Below are 20,785 nucleotides of genomic sequence, written 5' to 3'. Positions count from 1 at the left end.
TTTCAAATATTACCTCCCACTTACACTCATCAGAACAAATGTTGTGACTTTTGGTTTGGTAAGTACGGCTGCCTCACCATGACACTACCAAAATTCCAAGCTCAAAATGCTGCCGGCTCTCCAGCTAAGTTTGCAATGCAAAATAAAACAGGATGATCAACAGTGTGGAAGTGTGTTCCACTAGGAAACAGATTCCTTGATTCAATACCCCAAGTCACCGAGCACCTGTAAATATGGGAAACTAGGTAATTTTAAGTGAAAAAAGAATTCTCAAGGTTCATTTCATGGTTCTTCAGTATGCTGAAGTAACAAAAAAAAATCACAATCACTTGGGAACTATAAAATAACTGCCAAGACACACCCACCATTTTTTCTTTTAAATGACCTTCACATACATTTCTGCCTACAAGTGCCACACCTGTCTGCTCTCCCAGAGCCAGGGATGGGACACCCACCCCAGCTCAACTGGTTTCCCAAAGAGACAGGGAGGCTGAACTCCCCCCACTGACAACCTTCCACTAGATTACGTGCTTGGGTACTTATGAGATTCTCACTAACACAACTCTGGACCTCATCTGTGGAGAAGCATTAGACAAAAAGATAAAAAAGGCCACAGGGCAAAAAAAAAAAAAAAAAAAAAAAAAAAAGGCCACAGGACTTCCCTGGTGGCACAGTGGTTAAGAATCCGCCTGTCAATACAGGGGACACGGGTTCGAGCTCTGGTCCAGGAAGATTCCCACATGCTGCGGAGCAACTAAGCCCGTGCACCACTGAGCCTGCACTCTAGAGCCCATGAGCCCCAACTACTGAGCCCGTGCTCTAGAGCCTGTGAGCCACAACTACTGAAGCCCACGTGCCTAGAGCCCATACTCTGCAACAAGAGAAGCCACTGCAATGAGAAGCCCGCACACCGCAATGAAGAGTAGCCCCTGCTCGTTGCAACTAGAGAAGCCTGCGTGCAGCAACAAAGACCCAACGCAGCCAAAAGAATAAATAAATTTATATATATACAAAAAAAGGAGATAAAGAAGGCCAGACATATGCTCTGGGCTCTCATTAAGAGGCCAAGAAGAAAATAAAATTCAGAGGGTAGAGTCACCAAAATAAGTCCACATCCATAGGATTTTAAGTGAATGTCAGAATAATGAACACAGAGATAAAGAGATCACAGAGTAGGAGAAACAAGTGTTTTGGTTTAGATGTATTTTTTTAATCAGACAAAAAGAAAAGTAAACATACACATTAAAAAAAAATTACAGTAATTAGAGCCTACCTAACCAAAACTGTTACCTGGAATTTTTCAACATTTTTCACTTTAGCAGAATTAGACAAATGACACCTGACAGTACAATTATTTTTTTTCCTCCAAAAGTAACAGTGAGTATGTCCTGGAGACACTATGAACTAACAAATATACTATGTACTATACAGACAACTAATAGTAATAATAATGATGACGACAAACGTGTGATTCTTTGAAGGAAGGTTCAATCATCTTTCATACGCTAGCTTTACTAGTGCTGGAGAGCAGAGTGAAATACACTAAACTATGAGCTCCTTAAAGGCAGAAACCAGACTAGACGTGGCATCTCTTCTAGCACATAGAAAACCTTTAATAGGTGGTGAATGAAACATAGATACTGGATATTCAATTAGGCAAAAATTTCTATCCCCCAGAAAAACTGACTGAGGTTTCAGTGCATTAAAAACTACATATTTATTTACTCCCTAAGGCTCACATTAACTATCCTTGCCTGAACTTGCTTCAAATTTCAGTTCAACAAGCTAAACAGATGAAAGAAGAGAAATGGTGTTAATTCATCTTATATGAAAGTACTGAAAAACAGTCCCAGCACTGATTGAGGCGTCTCTCACTCTGCCTAAGGAAAAACAGATTCAGAAGGCAGACTTCCCCCCGGCCCAGTCCCTTTGATAAGCTTTCCATTTTCTAACTTCAGCACAAAAAAAATATTTAAAACAGTCTGGCTACGGGAAATCTTCCTCTTTTCCATCCTTACTAGAGACACACGTCTTTCACTTCTTGTCATTTCTATTTTTGCACAGTCAAGGTTTTCAGATCTTGAAACTGAGTGTGTTCATGTGTGCCCTTCTCATGGGGATGGGACTTTATGTATACTATATATAATATTTTATATTAAGTATGAAGAATTTCTAGTGCAAGAAATTTCCAACATTTTAATATTACTATAGTTCATAACACTGCACATATGCTTACAACAAAAAAATTAAATTTAATTCGATGTACTGTTAAAACACCACTGACTATATGCCTACCAAATTAGCTGATAATAGATGTTAACAAAGAATTCATCTCTCTAACTGAAATACAGTTTAGCCAAAATGTCTCTGGCCAAATTTTATAACATTTTACCAAAAAATGTTATCATCATCAAACGCTAAGCCACTAGCATACACCCTGAACCTATAAATAAAGGCATTCGATTCTAAGGAGAAGAATCTTGTGAGGCCTCAGTCAGATACTACTTTCCCTTAGCTAAATGCAGACCCTTTCACCAAAACAGCATTCTCAAACTTTTTGATCCCAGAGCCCCTTTACCCTCTTAAAAATTACCTGGGATACAAAAGAGCTTTTGTTCCTGTTCAATATCATATCTATTGATATTTAGTATTAGAAGTTAAAACTAGGAAATTTTTTAATTATTTGTTAAATTTATTTCAAAATAATAAACATGTTGCATGTTAATATGAATATGTATTTAGAAAAATAATGACAGCCTCCCCCAAAAACAACAGTGAGGAAAACAGCACTGTCTCGCAGCTTCAAATCTCCTCATTATCTGGATTCTCATACCTGCTTCCACATTAAACCTCTTGCAATATGTTGTTCTGGCTGAAGCACATATAGAAAAAATGGTCTTATACCGAAATGCAGACAATAAAAGAGAATTATTTTAATAAGCTTTTCAGATAATTGTGGACATTCTTTAACATTCCTCCAAAACTCAATGAGTAGCGGTTTCTTAAAGATTAGTTGCAATGTGGAATCTAAAATCACATCAATTAATGAGTTGTACTTTGTCACATTAAAATCCACTGGTCTATCTTGCCTTTGAATGACTCTTGTATCCATCATGCATTGGTCACTTGAAAAATATTAATTCACTGAGTTAGGCTTATCTTACTTTCCAAATGTTGGAACATTTCACTACACAGTATCAAAAACAAATACAAAATCTTTAACATCACCACTGCTTTTATCAGGAAAGTCTTGAGATTGAAAAACTATAAGCTCACGGCGGCAGATACAAGTTTTCAAGATTCTAATTTTCATCTGAAAGCTTGATTTTTATCACTTGCAACAAAAATCAAATTTTTTTAAAGCAATGGCCTTACTTTGTTCATTTTTGAGAAAATGTCCATCAAATGCCCTGCTGTGAATAAGCAGTCTGTCAGTCATTCTTTCAAGTAAAATTGGTGTTCCATTAAAAAAGTAACTGGCTAAACTCACAGCTCAATCAAACAAGGTTAGGGGACTTCCCTGGTGGTCCAGTGGTTAAGACTCCACGCTCCCAATGCAGGGGGCCTGGGTTCAAACCATGGTTGGGGAACTAGATCCCACATGCATGCTGCAACTAAGAGTTCACATGCCACAACTAAAGAGCCTGTGAGCTGCAACTAAGGAGCCCACGTACAGCAACTAAGAAGCCCATGCCTGCCGCAACTAAGACTCAGCACAACCAAATAAATAAATATTTTTTTAAAAAATCAAACAAGGTCAGAATTTTGATCTAATTATTTTTAAGTGTTTTTTTTTTTTTTTTTTTTTTTTTTGCGGTACGCGGGCCTCTCACTGTTGTGGCCTCTCCCGTTGCGGAGCACAGGCTCCAGACTCACAGGCTCAGCGGCCATGGCTCACAGGCCTAGCTGCTCCGTGGCATGTGGGATCTTCCCGGACCGGGGCACAAACCTGTGTCCCCTGCATCGGCAGGTGGACTCTCAACCACTGTGCTACCAGGGAAGCCCTTAAGTATTTCTAAAGGTATAAATACTCCCTTGACTTCATAAACTGAGAATATGCAATTGTTTCTTCAATGTAAAAAGAAAATTATCCCTACCTGCCTTACAAAGCAGCTGTGAAGCAACCACATATGGAAGCATCTATTCTAGTGCCTGACACAGTAAAGACGCTCAACTAACCATGGTTAGTTCCTTCCATCATCCTGTCTCTCACTATATTATTAATATTAATGAATCCCCTCTAGTTCTTCATTTTTCTATTTCTCCTCTATAACCAAGTTGTCACTCACCTACCTTCCAACCACTTTTAGGTTACTGGATTCCTCTCTATGAGACAGAAAAACAGACAGGTAGTATTCAACCATAGGTTACGGAAAGAGGGCTTCAGAAGTCAAGCATCTTGTAGAAAGGCTCCGAGACACAAATTTCTCTGGTTTAGAAGCCTAGTCCTTTCCCTCTCCCTTTAATGTACCAAGTTACATTCACGATTCTCCAGAAATGTGAGCTCAAATGTTGTTATAACACGTTTCAAAATAATTGTTGTGATGAAATTGTTCAAGGAGCCATCCTGAGTTTAAACCATCTGTCTGGCATTTACTGAAGCAATTGCTGAAGATATTCTATGCATACAGATGAGATTTTTCTCAACAAAAATGCAAAAACGTTTTCACATCTGTTGTTTTTGTTGATATGTCACCTAGATTAGCAAATTCTTTCCTACGAAGGAAACAGGGTGAAAACACAGAACATTTTTAATGAACACATTTTTAAATGAGTCTTAAAATTATGTCATCTTTCCAACCATCTTTTTCTACTGCTACTCTATGACAATCATACTAAAATTATGTATGTGTGTATACACACATACACACGCATGCATACACATGTACGTACATACATGTGCGTGCACATGCATACACATATGCATATGTACACACGTATGTACAGATGCATACACTCATACTTACACACATCCATACAAACGCACATACATACCTATATGCATACATACATCTAAAGAGACAGAGAAATTTCCAGTATTTCAAGTCAACTGACACTGTGACTTTAATCTTTAAACATGTCTAAGACTTCAAATCACAAACTGGAAAATTCACGCATTAAAGTCCATCAGAACTGGTCTACAGAAGTGAAGAAATTTATATGCAATTGATGTTACACAGTATCCACGAATTCTAAAACATAAAGAATACACTCATTCCATATTCCAAAAGACAGATATATTCCAATGTGTAGCAAATAATTGTGCCATATGAACATGTATTGTTTTGACTGCCCAGCAGGCCCTCGTTTTAGGTGCAAGCACCACCGCGGCCCTTCCTCTGGTTATCTGCCCTCCCCCGAAAGCTGGGACTCTGGTGGTACCGCCAATCATACTACCCTGCACACCTCATGCCTTCTTCATGATGGGCTGGCAATAAGTACGGTGCTGATGCATGAGAGCGCTCAACCTGCCTACCAGAGGAATTGGTCCAGAGACGAGCACAAGACTTAATTAAGCTAAGGTGAGCCGTCCCTGCAAAGGATTTCACATACGAACTCCAGGTCTTTCTTCTGGATCTGTGATGATAGAAGCGTGGAGCAGTCAGCAGCTGTAACCTGTACATTACGGTTCTCCAGAGAAACAGATACAAGAAGAGGTGTATAGACAGGCAGACAGAGAGATAGACAGACAGACAGATATAGACAAATATTTATTTTAAGGAATTGGCTCATGCAATGGTGAAGGCTTGGCAAGTCCAAAATCTACAGAGCAGTCTGGCAGGCTGGAGACCAAGGGAAACACAGCAGTTCAAGTTCAAGAGCGGTCTGGTGGCAGAATTCCTTCTTACCAAGGGGAGGTTCTATTCTCTGTTCTGTTAAGGCCTCCAACCGATTGGATGAGGCCCACCCACATAATGGAGGACAACGTGCTTTACTCAAGGTCCGCCAATTTACATGTTGATCTCATCCAAAAAACACCTTCACAGAAACATGCAGAATAATGTTTGACCAAGTACCTGGACGCCATGGTCCAGCCAAGCTGACACCTAAAATTAACCATCACAAGTTCACCCCTTATCAACTGCAGACATATCGTGTAAAGCATATTAAGTTGCTTTTTCCTTCACTGTACAGATTCTTTATTATCTGTTGTCAGAAGTTTGCTGGCAGAAATGGATAGGATACAATCTTTGGCTTTAAAGACTACAATCTGAAGAGAGTAGGACGTGCACAAAGGGAATATTACGTTGCTCTTCCTACGCTGAACTGGAATCAGCCTGATAACTCCGTCCTGGCCAGCTCTTCCCCTGGCCTTCGTGGCACTTGATAACTGGCCTGGCACAGAATGGGTGTGAAGTGGGAAGACCTCAGAAGAAGAAGATACGGTCGACAACTATTCTTTGCCTGCCTGGCTCCGCTCCCTTATTCTGGGAACAGCACGTCTGCTACTTCTGTGGGGGCACTGCTTCTACTCAAATTCCAACTACGCAGTTTGGGTATGATCCAACCGTGCCCCTGGTCATAAGCATAAGCATAACCCAAGCCAAGCCAATTCTTTCTCCAAGATTTTCTGAATTAGAACTAAGGGAAGAAAAATAGATGCTCTAAATAGATGCTCTAATAGAAAAACTAAGGATGTGACCCTAGCACTTGCCAGCAACTTGTCTACAGCCATGTGGGAAAAGTCTGTTTGGAAGAATGACAGAGTCGTGGAAGGGGAATGAGAGATAAGAGAGAAAGGATAAAAGGAATCCTGACAGTGAGAAGGCCTTAGTTCCAATCACCCCTAACGCCTACATGAATAAACCCTTCCTCTAGTTTGGCTACATGAGCCAGTAAGTTCCCTTTTGCCTAAACTAGGCACAGTTGGGTTTCTACCACTAAGTCCTGACTAACAGACAGGAATTAAAGCAGAAAAGGGTAAAATAAAGCCAATTGCATCTAGGATCATGAGGCAGAAGGACAGGTGAAGTTTATAAGAAAGGTAAAGAGACCGACTTGTCTTAGAAAAGGAAAAGGTGAGAAAAGGGCAGGAAAAAGGTGAAAGAGAGGTGGATGTAAAGAGTTTTATGTGGATTGCGAGCCCAGTGGCACCATATGCATGAATACACATGCAGGCATTTTCTTGAAAAGATGGTCTACGGCTGTCACTAGATCCTCGGAAAGGAGCCTGATAAACAGATCGATGCTAAATTAAAGCAGGCTCTTGATTCCAGGAGGAAGCTAATGACAGATGATAAAGCATTTACCTTCTAATATCAAGAGTTTCTGAGAAAAGACCTGCAGCAGTTAGAACAAGGTGCTCTTCTCATGGAGAAGAGAAGGCATGCCAAAGACAGTGAGAGCAGTCACCCTAAGAGATCGCAAAGAATTCTGCCTTCAGGTTTGACCCAAATGTAATTTCAAGCAGATCTAGCTCCTCTCCCAAATTTCCATCTAATTAGACATTTATGCCTAAATTTCCTTAAAGATTTATCAATTTTCACTCCATAATTACCTTGCCCAGAACTTTCACTTTAAGAATCTGGGTTTCTGGATACCCTGAAATTAGAGCAAAATTTGATGTAAATGTGCATTTCTTGAGAGAGGAGTTTGCATTTTTCACCAAATTCTGATTGCATTTTTCATCAAATTGCATTTTTCATATGAATCCTGTGACTTTATAAATATGTACGTAGTCAATCAAATAAAATCAAAACAACTTTTATTCTTTCCTGTTTTGATTTAGTAGAAAGATTTGACAAGAAGATGATCCTAGAAAGCAGAAACAGAAGACAGTTTCCCAAATGCTATTCAGAGGCGGAAAATACAAAGAAAGGACAGCTAAAGGACACTGTAGTTGAAAAACTTCGTAAGTTTGCCTAAATATGGCTGTCTTTATTTACAGCTGATTATAAAGGAAAAAGTCAAACTAACAAAACCACCCAAAAAAGCACTGCTGATCTTGTCACTCCCAGGGATGTCACGAATTAAAATATTACTGAAATAAGATTCAATCTTAATACAAACAACTCTCCATATGTGGCGATGATGACCATTTCTGCAGATCATCAGAACCCTTTTCTTTACTTCCCACCACCCCTTTAGTACTTTATATGCTCAAGCAAAGGACAGTCCAAGAACTGGAACGGAACTAAAATGCCAATCAATTACTACTTGCTAAAGTAAGTTTAAAGAATAAAAAAAAAAATTAACGAGGGGAGAGAGAAAAACTACTTTATTATTCCACCTACAGATTTCACATTAATACATTTCCTGTTCAACACAGGCAGGGATTATTAAGGGCTTACTACAAATATGTTCGATTTCATGTACATCTATTCTTATATTGAGTCTTTTATTTATTATTTATTTTAGTTATTTAAATGAAATGTCAGTTCCAGTTTACCAGCTTTTTCGCTTTTATCTAATGATTAAGTCACCAGATACACCCATCTTGGTTGTCTCAAAACAGTCAACTGTTTTAACTAATTTTTCAAGAGTCAAGTACTGTTAATACTAGATTATGCGTTCTGGGCAGGGGGATATAGAAAATCCAGAATCTGACAGTAATTTGGCTGGCCAGCCTTCGAAAGCAAAGCCACTAAATATACTTGCCAGTTGATTTGATTAAGTAGATCTGCCACCCATGAGATCGTCCGTCTGAAATTTGGTAGAGATATTAATCACTCCAGTTTCTGTGCCAAAAAATATACCACCAATTCTACTAATAATTATTATCAAAAGGAATACAAAGTTCACCTTCACACTCAAATAAGTAAAGGTACAGCTTTCTACTTTATAAAAACATTTAAAAATAATTTTGAAAATTGTTTAAAAATCCAGGAACCACTTAAAATGTTCATCTCCTATGATTCAAGGTCTAAGAAAGATTTTAGTGATCTTTAATATATATATAAACTTAAAACATCAGGGTTTAGAAAACTAAGGGTTCTGAAAGAGCAGTGAAACCCTTAAACATACCGTGCCTGGGCATTCTAATCTCTAAGACTGCCAGCAACTATAAGACTTGGAGAGAAGAGCACTAGTATCGTGCTTGGGGCTTCCCTCGTGCCACATACACAAGGAGTTCCACACACAGTACTTCATTAAATATAACAACAACTCTCAGTTCATTTTTAGAGGTAAGAAAACTGAGGCTCAGCGATTAGGGGACTTGCCCATGGACATACAGCTACACAGCAGCAGATCCCAAATCTTAAAAGCCACATCTGTCCTAACTCAAGTTCAGACACTACATTGCCCTAAATTTAAAAAGTAAAATAGGGCTTCCCTGGTGGCACAGTGGTTAAGAATCCGCCTGCTAATGCAGGGGACATGGGTTTGAGCCCTGGTCCGGGAAGATCCCACATGCCGCCGAGCAACTAAGCCTGTGTGCCACAACTACTGAGCCCTGTGCTATAACTACTGAAGCCCGTGCACCTAGAGCCCGTGTTCTGCAACAAGAGAAGCCACTGCAGTGAGAAGCCCGCGCACCGCAAGGAAGAGTAACCCCCGCTCGACGCAACTAAAGAAAGCCTGGGCACAGCAACGAAGACCCAACACAGCCAAAAATAAATATAAACAAATAAATAAATTTATTTTTAAAAAGAGAGAGAGAGACATAATTTGAGAGCAAATCACAAAAGACAACAACAACAAAAAAGTAAAATAAACAATACCAGCACTCAAGAGACAATTCCAACTGCTTTGAAATAAGACACTGAACTTCATCCACACTTTACCAAAGAAAATCATGATATAAATGCTGAAGATTAGGTTTTCAGACAAATTCACTAAAACTTATTCAAGCCACTATATAGCATAAGCCATCAGCACCCAAATCTCCTAAAATTCCTAATCTGGGGGCTGCTCTAGGCAATAAAGAAATTAAACAGGAAGCTGTGGTGAGTCTGAGCAGGTAGCAAAGCAGCATTTCAGAGAATTTTCAGGAAGCTAAGCAATGACCCCACGCGTTCCAGCAGCAGGGCAGTGGGGGACTTCACAAAAGGGTCTACCAACAGCGAGCGAGGATCTGGACGAGAGGGGACATTATTAGCTGTCGCTATACAGAGCTAATTTATGTCTGTTTTTAGATTCAGCACCATCTTTGTGGAAACAGATTTAGGAAAATCTCTAACAAACACTGAAACCTTTTATACCTAATCCTGAATTAACCCGAAAATCTAATTAGCCTGAAAAATTACACCTCTCAGCATTCTTCTTTGTTTAGTAAATATTCTGTTTGCATAACAGATATTTTGAAAATACTCCGTATGGTGAAACTGCACATACAGTATGATTCTTTCTTTGTAAATACACAGATACTTATGATTGTATAATTAAAATTTGTATTTTTAAATACAATAAACATCTGTATTAACAGTCCACATAATATGGGAATAAAGACTAAAAAGTAATATTTAAATATTCTTCAATTAGAAACAAAGCTTCAATCTATAAAAAAATTACAGAATTGATTTTGTGAACCTAGTGTACTATGATAACACCTAGAAATGTTGATGAATTGTTCCATAGATAAAATTTTCCAGATGAATTTAATATTAGATTTCAAATACCAGAAATACATTAGTCTGGCACTGTCAATGAAGAAACTTTCTATAAATATATCTTCCAATATAAAAAAGCTAGTATAGAACATAAACATTTCCAGATTCCTAGCCATCATAAACATTCATATTATATTTTTAAAATAACATGATTCTCAGCTTTACAGTATTTTGGCCTTCTTCCTAAAGTCATCCCTTCTTCTGGCATCCTGTCAGCCTCACAGACGAAGGTCTACCATCTCGACTTTCCAGCTTTAGACCTCACTTTCTAACTACAGGGAACCGGGAAACTTGATACTCAAGGCTGGTAAGACACACATATTAAAGGAATATTAATGAGATCATGAGAGAAAAACAGGGCATCAGGAGCAAAGCGTATAATTTTTAAGGCTGTTCTAAGGTCTGGAGCTCGGAACTAACACTGACCTTTCAGTTTCATCTTCATATCAACCACTAGTATAAACTTTGAAACGACCTAAAAACTTGATCTGATGAAGACCCTGCATATGATGTACCCAATTTAAGGGGGGGGGTGGGGGAGACTGAATATTATGATTTTTTTGTTTTTGTTGCGGAGCACAGGCTCCGGACACGCAGGCTCAGCGGCCATGGCTCAGCGGCCCAGCCGCTCCGCGGCATGTGGGATCTTCCCGGACCGGGGCACGAACCCGTGTCCCCTGCGTCGGCAGGCGGACTCTCAACCACTGCGCCACCAGGGAAGCCCTATGATTTTATTTTTACTCAAAGTTTGGAATCTCTCTATTGCATTACAGTTTTCTACCCCCAACTTCACCTCTCTTATAACATTCTTCATAAAGCCTATGCTGTGTCAAAGGTCATAGCACTGCAGGATGGCTGTTTTTCAAGCAGAAACATGCAACTTTGATGGGACATTAATCTAGGTCTCCCCCTTCCATGTATTTGTGGCTAAACACTGGTCATCATTACAGAAGCATTTAGCACATCTACTATGTACCAGGGTACTATGCTAGGCACCGGACAGACAGAGAGATCAAGACATGGTAGATAGCTTGGCCTTGGAGACCACAGACTGACTAATGAGAAGAAAGAAAACAATCGTAAGTGTGATGAGTACAGCAAAGGAAAAAGACAGGGCATGATGGAAGCTTGTGATGAGAGGATCCCCCAGAGAACTTTCACCACTGCCAAGTGGCAAAGAGGCCATCCTCTAACCAAGACTGTTAAGAGGTCAAAACAATGAGTACTTAAAAACTACCATTAAAAACTTACCAATCACTTCCAGTTCTGGGAAAAAGGAGGAAATGTACTTTACCCTATTCCTCACACTAGGTATAAATAAAAACATAATATATAAAACAAACAGAAGACAACTCTGAAAGGCAGAGAGAAGGTAAACCAACTGTGACCTCAGGACCCAATGAACAACAAATCGGTGAGTTCCCTAGGTTTAGTTGTGGCTTCATACACCACAGGTTTGAAGAGGGAAGTCAGGGACTTCCCTGGTGGTCCAGTGGGTAAGACTCTGCACTCCCAATGCAGGAGGCCCAGGTTCGATCCCTGGTCGGGGAACTAGATCCCACATGCATGCTGCAACTAAGAGTCCACATGCCACAACTAAGAGTCCGCATGCCGCAACTAAGAAGTCCGCACGCCACAACTAAGAAGTCCACACACCGCAACTAAAAACAGGTGCACCCAAAATATAATAAATATTAAAAAAAAAAGAGGGAAGTCAGCAACCCAGAAACACCAACAGGCACAGACCAAAAGAGCCCCAACAGATCCCTGCTCTACATCTAGCAGAAGATCCAGAAAAGGGGAAGACCAGCAAGACTGAAAGGTTTTGGGTATTACCGCACTAGTCCAGCCAAATGCCACAGAACAAACCACCGATTCCACCCACAGACCACCAGCGGTGGCAAGCAGGGCTGTAACAGGCACCCTAAAACCCCCACCAGGGTGGTGTCAGAGAAGGCAGAGGCAGCAACCAGGGAGGTCACTGCCAGACAGTCACAAGACCCCCCGACCTATGTACATACACACAGAGGGCGCTTACTGGAGACTCAGAACCTGCACCACCGCTGAGCAGCAAGGAGGCCATCCTCTGACCAACACATCGGTGGAGGGCATGTGGGCCAAGGAATGAGGCACTGCCGCCGCCCCCCGCCCCGGCCAGGAAGGCAGCAGGGAGATGTACTGGGGAGCCAGGCACTATTGAGGAACTCTCGGAGAAGGCCAAAAACATGGGTACTTGAAGAAGTTAAAGCCTCTGTCTGGTACCTACAACTACATCAAACCTTAAACACAGTCCAATTTCTAGCCCGTTGAACATAACACTGCATGCTAGAGGCCTATTTACTTCCATTCCCGTTACCCAATAAAACATGTCTGGCTCTCAACAAAAACTACGAAGCATGGCAAAAGGCAAGAAAAAAACCATCTAAAGAGATAAGGGTAGCATCAAACTCAGATATGGCACAGATGTTGGAATTATCAGGCGGAATTTAAAATAACTACTATTAACATTTTAAGGGCTGTAAAGGAAAAAGTAGGCAACATACAAGAACAAATGAATAATGCAAGCAGAGGGATGGAAAATCTAAGACAGAATCAAAAAGAAATGCCACAAATTAAAACACTGTAACAGAAAAGAAAAAATGCCTTTGATGTGATGATCAGTAGACTGGACACAGCTGGGAAAAGAATCAATGAGCTTGAAGATACGTCAACAGAAATTTCCCAAACTGAAAGCAGGATAAATACCAAAAACTTACACAAATACCAAAGTACAAAAAAACGCACACAAACTGCAGAAAACCAAAGATGAAGAGAAAATCTTGAAAGAAACCAGAAGCAAAAACACTGAACTAGTGAAGAACAAGAATAAGAGTTACAGCATACTTCTCACTGGAGAGCATGCAAACAAAAAAAGAGTGGGTATAATATTTCAAGTGTTGAAAGAAAAAAATCACCAACAAGCACTCTGTATCTAAAGAAATCATGCATCAAAGTGAAGCACTTTCCCGAACAAACAAAACTGAGAGAATGCAGCACTAGCAGACCTGCCTGAACAAACAAAACTGAGAGAATGCAGCACTAGCAGACCTGCCTGCAAGAAACGTTAATACTGTTAAGGTGGCATAACTCCCCAAATGAACCTACAGACGATCCTGCTAGAATCCCAGCTGGCATCTCCAAACCTGCCTCTGCTCCATCTTCACACCTTCCCTCCGTGTGGTGCCCCTCTGCCTCCCTATGGACATCTGTGGTTGCATGTAGGGTCCAGGATAATGTCCTCATCTCAAAATCCTTACCTTAATCGCATCTGCAAAGACCTTCTTCCCCTCTTCAGCCTACAACAGCAAAAACATCTTGGAAAAAGAAGAAAGTAGGAGGAATCAGTCTCCTCAATTTCAAGACTATTATATAGCTAGAGTAATGAAACCCGTGTGGTATTAGAGGAGGAACATACATGTCTCTGAGTGAACAGAAGAGATGGCCCAGAAACAGACCCATACAAGTGTGGCCAGCTGATTTTTGACAGAAGTGTAAAAGCAATTTATTGGAGGAAAGACAGCTTTTCAACAAACAGTACTGTAGTAATCAGATACCCATAGGCCAAAAAAAATGAACCCTGATTTAACCTCATACAAAAATTAAACTCAAAATGGATCACAGGGACTTCCCTGGTGGAGCAGTGGTTAAAAATCCGCCTGCCAATGCAGGGGACACGGGTTCATGCCCTGGTCCGGGAAGATCCCACATGCCGCGGAGCAACTAAGCCCGTGCACCACAACTACGGAGCCCACGTGCCACAACTACTGAAGCCTGTGCACCACAACTACCGAAGCCCGCGTGCCTAGAGCCCATGCGTCACAACAAGAGAAGCCATCGCTATGAGAAGCCTGTGTGCCGCAGCGAAGAGTAGCCCCCGCTCACCTCAACTAGAGAAAGCCCGTGCACAAAACCAAAGACCCAACACAGCTAAAAATAAATAAATTGATTTTTTTTTAAAAAATGGATCACAGATTCAAATGTAAAACTATAAACTTTTAGGGGAAAAAAAACTTGAGGCAAATATTTAGAATCTAAACCTACTGTGATGGTTAATTTTGTGTGTCAACTCAGCTGGGCCAGATATTTGGTGAAGCATTATTCTAGATGTTTCTGTGAGGGTGTTTTGGATGCAATTAACATTTAAATTGGTGGACTTTGAATAAATCAGGTTGCCCCCTGCCCCCAATAGAGTGGGTGGCCTCATCCAGTCAGTTGAAGGCCCTCAGACAACGGAGACTGACCTCCCGTGCAAGAATGAATTCTGCCAGCAGACAAACTTCGGATCTGAACTTCAACACTGGCTCTCCCTGGGTCTCCGGCCTACCATCCCACCCTGCAGGTGTTGGACTTGCCAACTTGTATAATCACATAAGCCAATTCCTTAAAATAAATCTCTCTCCATACACATACACAAACGCACACACACACACACCTTATTGCTTGTTTCCCTGGAGAACCCTGACTAATAGAGCTATATGGCGAGTTCTTAAGATTTGACACAAAAGCCTGATCCATAAAAGGGAAAATTAATAAATTGGACTTTATCAAAATTAAAAACCTTTGCTCTGCAAAAGACACTGTTAAGAGTACAAAAAGACATTGGGAGAAAATATTTGCAAATTATATATCTGACAAATGACTAGTATCTAGACTATATTAAAAAAAGACTCTCTAATCAGCTTGCTGCTTTGTGATGACCTAGAGGGGTGGGATAGGGAGGGTGGGAGGGAGGCTCAAGAGGGAGGGGGTATGGGGATATATGTATACATATAGCTGATTCGCTTTGTTGTACAGCAGAAACTAACACACCATTGTAAATTGTAATTACACTCCAATAAAGATTTAAAAAATAAAATAAAAAAATTTTAAAACTCTCCAAACTCAACAGTACAAAAGTCTAATTAAAAATGGGCAAAAGCCTTGAAGAGACATTTCAATGAGAAGGATCTATTGATGGCAAATAAGCACATAAAAGGTGTTCAACATCATTAGCCATTCGGGAAATGGAAATTAAAATCAGGAGCAATCCCTACACACCTATCAGAATGGCTGAAATAAAAAAAGAGACAACAGCAAATGCGGGTGAGCATGCAGAGGATCTGGACCACAAGCACTGCTGACACAGATGTAAAATGTGCAGCCGCTCCAGGAAACAGCTTGGCAGTTTCCTGAAAAATTAAACGTGCAACTGCCATATAACTGCTGCTTAATTTTCTTGAAAAGTTAAACCGCAATTATACACACGGGCATTTATGCCAAAGAAATAAAAAAGGTGCGTTCACACAAAAACCTGTGCACAAACGTTTATACGTAGCAGCTTTGTTTGCAAAAGCCAAAAACTGGAAACTCAAGACATTCTTCAATGGGTGAATTATTTTTAAGTACGGTACATCCATACCATAGAATACTAGCTAGCAACAAAAAGAACAAACCCTGATACACACAACAACCTGGATCAATCTCCAGAGAATTATGTGGAATGATAAAAGCCAATCCCGGGGACTTCCCTAGTGGTCCAGTGGTTAAGAATCCACCTTCCAACGCAGGGAACACAGGTTCAATCCCTGGCTGGGGAACTAAGATCCCACATGCTGCAGGGCAACTAAGCCCACGCGCCACAACTAATAAGCCCACGCGCCACACCTAGAGAGCCCACGCATCTCAACTACTGAGCTTGTGAGCCACAACTAGAGAGAAGCCCACATGCCGCAAAGAAGAGCCCGCACACTGCAACAAAGATCCCGCGTGCCGTAACTGAGACCTGACGCAACCAAATAAATAAATAAATAATTTTTTTTAAAAAAGCCAATCCCAGAAAGCTACATAGGCTGTGAGTCCATTTATATAACATTCCTTAAATGACAATATTATAAAAATGGAGAACAGATTAGTGGTGGCGAGCGGTTAAGCCGCATTGGGGGTGGGAGGGGAGCGGGTGTGGCCATTAAGAGGGCAACGTAAGGGGTCGTCGTGTTGATGGAAACGCCCAGCATCTCGCCTGTACCAACATCAACACCCTGACTGTGATACTACAGTCCAGTCTGGCAAGACGTTACAACGGAGGTAAATGGACAGAGGGCACAGGGGACCCCTCACTATGGTTTCCTACCACTGCTTACGGAGCTACAATCATCTCAAAATGGAAGTTTAGTTAAAGAAGACTGATCAGTACTAACATGTCAGAAGAATGAAAATCTCCTAGCAGAGACACGGCGGGGAGGGTGTAGATACTGACTGGGAAGGGGTTCGTGGCTTTACATAAGCACAAATCCATCAGGCCGTTCATTTAAGATTAGTACAATTTACACACGTGATTATATGCTATGCCTCAGTGAAAAATTATTTTAAGTTGCCCTTTGGTTATTAATCTTGTTCACTGTAACTATGATATGATTATATATAAAAATTTTTTTAACTGTCTGTACATTTATCAACAATGAAACCATGGGCAGCTTTTAGCAGAAGCTGTTTAGGTGGGGTGGTGAAGCATATGAGACCAGGTTAAGGAATGAGCAGGAAATGAGCAAACGCAAAGAAGCAAATACGTGCAACTCTTTCCAGAAGTTGCCAGTAAAGAGTGATAAGGTGATACTCGGAAGGGAAGGTATTGCTGAAGAGCTTTACTAAAATAGGAAAACATGAGCAAATGTACATCCTGAAGGAAAAAACTTGGTAAATCATGAGTCTAAAGCCATACGAGCACAATGCTACACAATGTTTAGCAAAAGGTTTGTGAAAAAGAGGGAAAAGCAAATATGAAGAGACCACTCATTGGCAGAAGATGCCACGCCTGCACTGCCTGTACTGGGGGGAGATCACTGATGACACTGGTGCACCTGTAGGTTTCATGGTGGGAATAACTGTAACAGAAACGACGACAACCGGAATGACAGCTCTGTGGTGCCGAATGCGTACTGCGATAGCCAGCCCCGAGGTGACCCTTAATGTCCCGTAGCCTGACATTCACACTCTGTGCTGTAACCTCCACACAGAGCAGGGCTGAGCTGTGTGATTGCTAAGACATGACAGGGCGCAACTTCCAACATCGGGGCATAAAAGACAATGCAGCTTCCACCCTCTTCCCTCTTGGATGGCTCTGTCTAGGGAAAAGCTAGTCACAACATTCAAGCATCTGCAAAGAGGCCCAAACAGTACCACGTGAGTGACCATCCTAGAGGCAGCTGCTCCGGCCCGGCCAAGACTTCGTAAGACGCCAACCCCGTGAGAGACCCTAAGCCTTTAAAACCACCAACTAAGCTGCTTCTGAATGACTGAGCCACAGAAACTGTGACATAATAAATGTTTACTGTTTTAAGCCAGGAGATCTGGGAGTAATTTATTAAGCAGCAGTAGATACCGACTCTACTTGCTTGAGTGGCAGGCATGCTAGGTATACAGGAACCCACTCGTGATCCCCATGTCAAAAGGAGGAAACTGAGACACACAGAAGTTAAGTAACTGGCCCCAATTATCACTCAGCCGGCAAGTGATATGGACCCGGATTCAAATCTAAGGACAGCTCGATTAACTGCTGTGCATACGTCCTCCCCAAGCAGAAGCAGTTCCCACCCCACAGTTTTCACTTCTGCCGTGAAACAGAAGGCAAGACTATCTGCTAAGACAGCAGGGAAAAGCAGGTGAGTCAGAGAACTGAATAAAACGGAAAAGGTCTGAAACAGCTGCCACGAAGAGCCAGGACGAGGTCTGGCTAGAGAAATCGAACAGGATTTCCGAACAGTCCAGGAGAGGTCAGGAGCCATGACCTTCCACGCAGTGAACTTAAGATGAGCACGATGAAGGGAACACAGGGCTGCTAGTGGACCTACACAGAAAGCGTAATTTCAGGTGTGAAACAGTGGTGATGGCCAGATGGAAGAGAAAACACATGTCTTTCCCAAGTCCAACTAATACATAAGGAGCCACATGCAGAAAAATTCCAGGACACACGAAAGAAATATTCTACATCAAAGTATCACGTAAGGACTGAAGAAAAGACTAAGACGAATGATGATAAACTGACAGTAACTGCCTTGATCTCAAGCATCAGAAGTTTTTCTAGAGAACCTTCCCTTTTTCCTATCTCCATTCAAAATGTCACAAGAAAAATTAAAACCTATAAAAGAAAAAGAACATACTAGTTCCATTACAATCAGACACACCTTAAGAGCAGCCTCACTGACTTAATTTGATGAATAAAACTTACAACAGAGCTTTAGGCCCAAAATTTATCAAATTCACTAATAATTAAACTTTTCTAAACACATTTCAGTTTCACGCATGTGCTTTTAAAATTACTTCACTTTACTTGACAGACTGACACAAAGGGGCTTCCCTGGTGGCGCAGTGGTTCAGAGTCCACCTGCCGATGCAGGAGACACGGGTTCGTGCTCCGGTCCGGGAAGATCCCACATGCCGCAACGGGACAGGACACAACAGTGAGAGGCCCGCGTACCGCAAAAAAAGAAAAATTTTTAAATAGTAACACCTATAATTAAACGGCTATGAAGGTGGCACAAGTGTTCCATCATCCACGTTCAGTCTTACCCTTATCTGCTCAGTGGAGCTGCTGCTAAGCTCATCACCGGACTCTGAATCGTGATGAATCCGTTCCGAGCCTTCTGCTGAATCACAAGACTGTTCCTGGGAGAAGCCAGCTTTCTCTACGTCCAAGAACTCCGGACCAGGAAAGTGACCAAATAACCGTGTCCTATTCTGGCCAGAAACTTTGGGAGAATGTGAGTCACTGTTGAACTTTCCATTATTATGGGTCAGGTCCAGGCTGAGGTTGACAGTCTGACCTGGAATATAACTGGGTCCAAAATTCTGATTGGCATCACGAATAAGACCTGTTCCTTGAACAGACGGCGATGGCTTCCCAAAACTTGAAAGCTCGGGCAATTTGTTCACATTTTCTGTTGACCTCTGAAGGTGGAGACTCTGCATCGTTTTCACAGAATGATTCGGCAGCCCCGCTGCCTGTTTCACAGGTGGCATCAGGGCTCTGCGGCCGACCTCCCTCACATACTGGGCAGGCACATAAAACGCTTTGGAGTTCTCATCCAGCTTCACCTGCCACCAGTCATCGTTGGTCTTCTTCACCAGGATATATCGCTCCCCTTGTTTTATCACGACCTTTCTGTCCTTCGCTTCGTATTCGTAATCATATTCCACTTCAATATACACCTGCCCTGGAACAATCTTCCCACCTCTGTCAGCCATTTTCATGCCGTAATATTCACCTCTCAAAAAGGATGCTTTGCCACATTATGGCTCTGTGGCTTGTTGGATCGATACGGCTATTTTTATTTAAATGAAGGAAGAGAATGAAGAAAAAAGTTAACATAGTCTGGATTTTTAATATTCATTCACAAGCATCATAGAATGAAGAACATTACCTTCAAATCTCAAACCCAGAAATTAAACATGGGTCTAATATTGTATGTATGGTCCTGCATTACAAACGCTCTCATTCTAACTGTAATCTACATTTTTCAGTCGTTTACGACCAAAACTGAACCAATGACTGGAATGGTAAATACGCTAACCAACCAGACGTACGACTATCAAAAATAAGAGGTGAGAAGAACTTTCCTTCCTTTCATGACTACCTCAAACCTCCTTCACTTTCTTAGAAAGGCTCACTAACAATAACTAATACATATTAGGCACTTACCAAGGCCAGGCATTGCTCTAGGTTCACTGTATGCCTTATCAAAAACCCTCTTGGAAGCTGAGGCTGAATTTCAATGACCCTGAATTTCATTCACTGACCCTGTGTTCTTTATTTTCTAAAATGATCAAGTGCATTAGTGAGCTTAAAAAAAAGTTATCCAAATATATGTTTCATTTTCTAATATAAACTGATTAAAAAGCAGCATTGTTATTTTTAGGCAAAATACACACAAACAGAGAAAAGAGTCTGCTAGTTTACTTTTGTTTCCTCTTACATCCACCCCAGGATGACCACATCCTCGTTAAGCTGAATCCCACAAATCCCAGCAAATAACCAGTCTTTTTATTTGTAAATTTTACACACACACACCATGAAACGTCTACTAGAAATATCCCTAAAATGGCTTGAGAAACCTAGGATTCACTTTTACAATTCCAAATATTTTAGTACCTCATAAAACACAGCATTCAAGCTTCAGAAGGATCACAGCATCTCGATTTTGCTACAATTCAAGTCGAGCCCC

The 20,785-nt window shown here is 41.1% G+C and overlaps 1 protein-coding gene across 6 annotated transcripts in view; it reads right to left on the bottom strand.

The window, feature by feature from the left end:
* The window catches only part of ARHGAP12 (Rho GTPase activating protein 12), a 90,463-nt gene extending 70,649 nt beyond the window's left edge, over nucleotides 1-19,814 (bottom strand). For all 6 annotated transcript variants that reach the window (XM_065871117.1, XM_065871118.1, XM_065871119.1 and 3 more), the window contains exon 1: nucleotides 19,134-19,814. In XM_065871117.1, the coding sequence (XP_065727189.1) occupies nucleotides 19,134-19,814 (681 nt within the window). The remainder of the gene's footprint in view (nucleotides 1-19,133) is intronic.
* Between the last annotated feature and the right edge of the window lie 971 nt (nucleotides 19,815-20,785).

This window comes from Phocoena phocoena, chromosome 2 (assembly GCF_963924675.1).
Source record: "Phocoena phocoena chromosome 2, mPhoPho1.1, whole genome shotgun sequence".
NCBI classification, from domain to species: Eukaryota; Metazoa; Chordata; class Mammalia; order Artiodactyla; family Phocoenidae; genus Phocoena; species Phocoena phocoena.
Note: the sequence above shows the minus strand (reverse complement) of the source record. Positions and strands in the feature narration are given on the sequence as shown.